The sequence below is a fragment of the Emiliania huxleyi genome, assembly GCF_000372725.1.
Source record: "Emiliania huxleyi CCMP1516 unplaced genomic scaffold EMIHUscaffold_286, whole genome shotgun sequence".
NCBI lineage: Eukaryota > Haptophyta > Isochrysidales > Noelaerhabdaceae > Emiliania > Emiliania huxleyi.
Genome location: NW_005199885.1, coordinates 125,131 through 130,115, shown reverse-complemented (window position 1 = coordinate 130,115; position 4,985 = coordinate 125,131). Strand labels below are relative to the sequence as shown.

Here is a 4,985-nt window from a genome sequence, read left to right as displayed (position 1 = left end):
TGTGTGTGTGTGTGTGTGTGTGTGTGTGTGTGTGTGTGTGTGTGTGTGTGTGTGTGTGTGTGTGTGTGTGTGTGTGTGTGTCTGTTGTCATAGTGTTCACTGTGGTGTGCTGTGAGGCCTGAGCTGCTGGGATAAATAAAATAAATAAAGAAAAACGGACACCTCTCTACTAGGAGATGGGTAAAAAGGAACAGGTCCCCGCCCTTGCGATCTTTGTGCAGGGTTCTTTGTGGGTGTGGTCGGCGACTACGGACTAGCTGCTGGGATCCGGTCCACGACACAAGATATTTCGTTGCTGCATACCGCAATGTTCCCGCATATACGTAGAGTGTTTAGAGTTTACAATAACTGTGTGTATAGACTTTTTGGCAAGTAAGAACCCTGCACACCCACATATAATTTCGGGGGCTCTCACTCGCCGCTCGCGGCCTCCCCCAGCTGCAAGTCGACCACGAGCGGGAGGTGGTCCGAGACGAGCACCTCGCCGTGCACCCTGGCGGCCTCCATCGTGATGGTGGCGCCCGGCGGCGCGGTCTTCGCGGTGCCCGGCGCGCCGCCGCCGCGCAGCCAGCCGTAGTCTACCCGGTACAGCGGCTCCCTTGCGGGGGCGGTCAGCTGCACCTCCGACCCGGAGGCGACGGCGACGTCCTCAAACTTCGCGTCTCGCAGGATGGAGAGGTCGCCGTGCTGCGGCAGCTGCCACTTCCTCTCCCGCGCGCGCTCCTCGAGCCGTCGCCACGCGCCGTCGCTGTAGTCGGAGCGAGTCAGCGCGTTCAGGTCGCCCATGAGCAGCAGGGCACCGTCGCCGGCCTCTCGCACGATGTGCCGCAGCTGCGTCCTCCGCTGGGCGACGTCCATGTGGTCCAGATGCGTCACCGCCACACCGAGCGGCCGAAGGCCAGAAGGCAACTCCACGTCTGTGATCAGAAGGCCGCGCACGATGCGATGCGCCTCATTCTCCTTTGCGATCTCGCCGTTGAACTTGCGGGTGCCGGCGGGGAATCGGAACTCGGTCCCTCCCTCGAGATGGACCGCCTTTCGCCGGGACAGCGGGTAGCGCGAGAGGATGGCGTTCCCATAGGTGCCGCGCACGTGGCCAAAAAACTCGACAAACGGCAGCGAGAGTGCGGTCGACACGGACTCCAGGCACCCAGGCATGTGAGCGACATCCACCTCGTTCAGCGTGACAAGATCCGGGTGGAGAGCCGAGAGAGCAGCGCCCACCGCGCCGACGGTGGAGGAGCCGGCCGCCGAGGTGGAGGAGCCGGCCGCGACGTTGGCGAAGCGGTGGACGTTCAGGTGGATGACGCGGAGGAGCATATGTTTGCCACTCCTTTCTGCTATGGCCGCAACCGCTTTGCGAGGTGTGCAGAGGCACGTAGTGACGCAAGGGACGTAGTGGCGAGATTGGTGTTTTCTGGCGGCCGACCGTCAGTGCACGGAGTGCCTTCTCCGACTGCCCCGGCTAGGAATTCCCTAAAAGAACATCCTAGAGCTCTAGTTCCCGAGTGTTCTCTCGAGGTTCTCGAGGTGGATATCCTTTGGCCGCGTTGGGTAGCGAGGATTGGTGTGACGCGATCCACGCAGGCGTGTTTTCTGACGGCCGACCGTCAGTGCACGGAGTTGCCCCTTCTCCGACTGCCCCGGCTAGTTCCCGAGTTTCGCGGGAGTGACCGAGTGTTCGCGGGGCTGACCCCTGCGTCAAACCCGAGACCTAGCGCGGACCAGGATCGCTCTACTGGCAAAGTTCTGGCTGACACGCGCGCCCGGTCGAGCCTTTGGCGGGCGCGCTGCGGTCGCACGCCTACCCAAGTCATCTGCCACGGCGTGCGATCTAGATTCAGCACACGCGCCTCTGCTCGCAACCACTCATCCAATGAACTGTCGTCACCCATGAGTGCGAGTTAGGGCTAGCGGCTGGCCAATAGGTTTGTGTCTGTGTGTCGCTCGTGCGTGTCGTCATCATCTGTCTTGCGTCCACCCATACCGCGTTGGTGTCCAGTCCGAGCCTGACTGTTCTTCACCTTATTACTACATACATACAGCGCGGGTGGGTTGGAGGGGGGCTCGCTGCAGGGAAGGGCTGTGTAAGAAGCCGATCCCCGTAGTCCGCCCCGCTCCTCCCCATCGGGCCGCGTGAGCGGCCACGCCTCGCAGATTCGTTTCTCGCGCCTGGGTCAGGCGCGCGGGGCATCCCCCGGGTCGCTCGACCAGCCAGCGATCCGAAGAGTGGCCGCTATGAGAAGGAAAGAGCGGGGCCCTCGGGGTACGCCTCGTCCGGCCCCCTCCGAGGGGGGAAGGGAATTGCGGGGTCCCCTCGGGCGCCTCAGTTCGGCCCTCCCGAGGGGGGGAGGGGAGCAAGGGGGTGGGGGGATCGGGGCGGGGGGGGAGGGGTCTCGGGTTTCGTGGGTCTAATACTTGCCCTTTCGGGGAGGGGCCTCAGGACGGCGAGCGCAGTGGCGCCCGCACGACGTCTTCCCCTCCTCCCTCGAGGCAGCGAGTAGGCAGCGAGAGGAGGTCTCAAGCGCCTATATGAAGGTATGTGAGATGGTGATGGGAATGGGTGAACAATAGGGCGGGCGGACGGGCGGGCAAGCGGGGAGAGGCGGGCGGGCGGGGCGGGGCGGGCGGGCGGGGTGATCGGAGAAGTCGTATCCACAATCCGCAGCAGCGGAGCAGCCGCAGCAGCAGCAGCTGCAGCAGCAGCAAGCTGCAACCTGCCGCAGATTGCTGCCGTTGTCAACGCCGCGATCCGCCGCCGCGCCGCCGCGCCGCCGCCGCCTGCGCTCGCCGCCGCCTCGTAGACGACTCCTCTCGCGCTCGGAGAGCCGCGCAGCGGGCCGCGAGGTTGTGGTCAGAGAGCACTTGCAGCAGGGTTGAGATCACAAAATCGGCCAATTTTGAGGTTGCTCGAGAGAGCCTGGAAATGGTCCCGCGCCGTAGCCCCGGTGCCGGCGCATCACGTCTCAGCCGCGGCCGCGGGGGGCCGGTTCTGCCGCGCAGTCGAGCAGCAGGAGCTCGGGGGCAACTTTGTCGACAAACATGTTCAGGAAAATTTCGGCGAAGAAGCGGCACTGGCGGCACGCCGGGACGAACCCGGACCGGTCATATTGTTCAGATCCACGGCGGCGAGCCGCCGCGAGCCCACCGGAGAGCTGGGAGCCGCGGCACTAGACCGCGCCGCCAGCGAGGCGAGAGCAGCAGCCGACGACCGGCGTGACATGGCAGTTAGAACGGCGGGATAATCTCTAAGCTCGGTACAACACAAATTCTTTTTCCGGTGTTAGTGCCAGTGCGCGCCAGTCCCGTGCCCAGTGTTGTGCGAGGGAGTTTTGTTGTAAAATTCTTTTTCCGTGCTAGAGCTCGCTCGTGCGTGTCGTCATCATCTGTCTAGCGTCCACCCATACATGTACCGCGTTGGTGTCCAGTGCGAGCCCCTGTGGCTGTTCTTCACCTTCCTACCTACCCTAAAAGCTCTAGTCCGCTTGCCCTTGTAAGAATTTTCTTTCGGTCTCACTGGGGGCGATGGCGGCGCCCTCGGACCCTGTGGTGGTAACAACAACTCGAAAGCTAATTCTTTGTCGTGAGAGAGGCTTGTATCCTAAGAATTCTTTGTCGTAGATGTGGACCGCTACGAGTGGCCAAAACCGCTAGGTGTAACAGCAGCAACAGCAGCAACCTCGGCTCCTGCGCTCCTCGCCGCCTTCCCTGCTCACTGCCCCGGCGCCCACGCCTCGACCTTCTTGGGCAGCAGCTCGTTCGACAGGTCGTCTCCGTGGCCTAGGCAGCCGCCGCCGCCCTCGCCCCACGAGAAGAAGGCGCCGTCGGCGGTGGTGGCGAGGCTGTGGCAGCCTCCAGCCGACACGGCGATGACGCGCTGGGTAGCAAAGGCCTCAAAGGCCTCGATCTTCTTGGGCAGCAACTGGGTCTGCCTGTCGCCGTGGCCCAGCAAGCCAACGCCTCCCATGCCCCAGCTCCAGACGGCGCCGTCGGCGGTGAGGGCGAGGCTCTGCACCATTCCAGCCGACACAGCGACGACACGCTGGTCAGCAAAGGCCTCGATCTTCTTGGGCAGCAGCTGGTCCTGCTCGTCGGTCGTCGCCCTGGCCCAACTTGCCGGCGCCTCCAAAGCCTCATCTCAATCATCCAGAGAGAGCAGAGTAGAGTATATATGTGTGAAGTGTGGGGAGGGGAGCTCGGTTTTTGAAACAATTCCTTGTGGAAAGAGGGACTCCAGGGGTAACTACTATTGGTGACCAAGCAGCCTCAACTATCGTCGCTGTCGCTGAGGACGTCCTCCTCAAACTGCTGCTGCGGCACCTCGGTGCTGGGGCCGGCTGCAGCGGCACCGGCGGCAGCAGCGGCCGGCAACACTCCCCCGAGGGGTGGCGCTTGGACTGGGGCGGCCGATGCGTCGGCAGGCGTGTCGCGCGCGCCGCCGTCCACGCCGCCGGCTGCCGCCGGCGGGCTGGGTGCGCACGGTGGCACCCGCGGCCCAGGGAGCGCCGCCACGTTGCTTTCTCGCGCCTGTGGCGGCGGCGGCGGCGGCTGCGGCGGCGGTGGCTGCGGCGGCAACGGCGGCGGCGGCGGCATGGACGCGGCGGCGTTCGCCGCCGCCGCGGTCGCAGCGCTGCTGAGCGACTGCCCCCCAATCACGGGCGCCCTGGGCGGCAGCGGCAGAGGCTCCCGCCTCGCGCCTGGCCGCAGACGGTACCCCCATGCGGTGCTCAGCTGGTGTGCGGTCCGGTGCGGCAGCTTCTCCTTCTGGATGCGCTCCTGCACACACCAGTCGCGGGGAACCTCAGGCCACCTCTCAGAGCGGACTCCCAAGAGCTGACTCGTAAGAGCGGACTTCTCAGGTAGGTGGTTAAGCGTCGGGTAAAGGTGGGGGGGGGGGTTTCTTTGGTTCTCTCCAGTTCCCCGCTATGAAAATTATGTTTTTTTCCACAATTTCCTTTCTCTCGTGTATACCTTCTCCTCTTCTT

At 64.1% G+C, this 4,985-nt stretch overlaps 2 protein-coding genes across 2 annotated transcripts in view; both read right to left on the bottom strand.

Annotated features, from left to right (window-relative positions):
• Nucleotides 1–411: 411 nt before the first annotated feature.
• On the bottom strand, nt 412–1,320 carry EMIHUDRAFT_116291 (putative Endonuclease/Exonuclease/phosphatase family; the record flags this gene model as incomplete). The annotated part of the gene is made up of 1 exon (XM_005776048.1): nt 412–1,320. The coding sequence occupies one exon, from the start codon at nt 1,318–1,320 to the stop codon at nt 412–414; it is 909 nt and encodes a 302-aa protein (XP_005776105.1).
• A 2,946-nt stretch (nt 1,321–4,266) lies between these two features.
• EMIHUDRAFT_116290 (hypothetical protein) overlaps nt 4,267–4,985 on the bottom strand; it is a gene marked incomplete at both ends in the record, with an annotated part of 4,491 nt that continues 3,772 nt past the window's right edge. The window contains one exon of the mRNA XM_005776047.1: nt 4,267–4,776. Within this exon, the coding sequence (XP_005776104.1) occupies nt 4,267–4,776 (510 nt within the window). The remainder of the gene's footprint in view (nt 4,777–4,985) is intronic.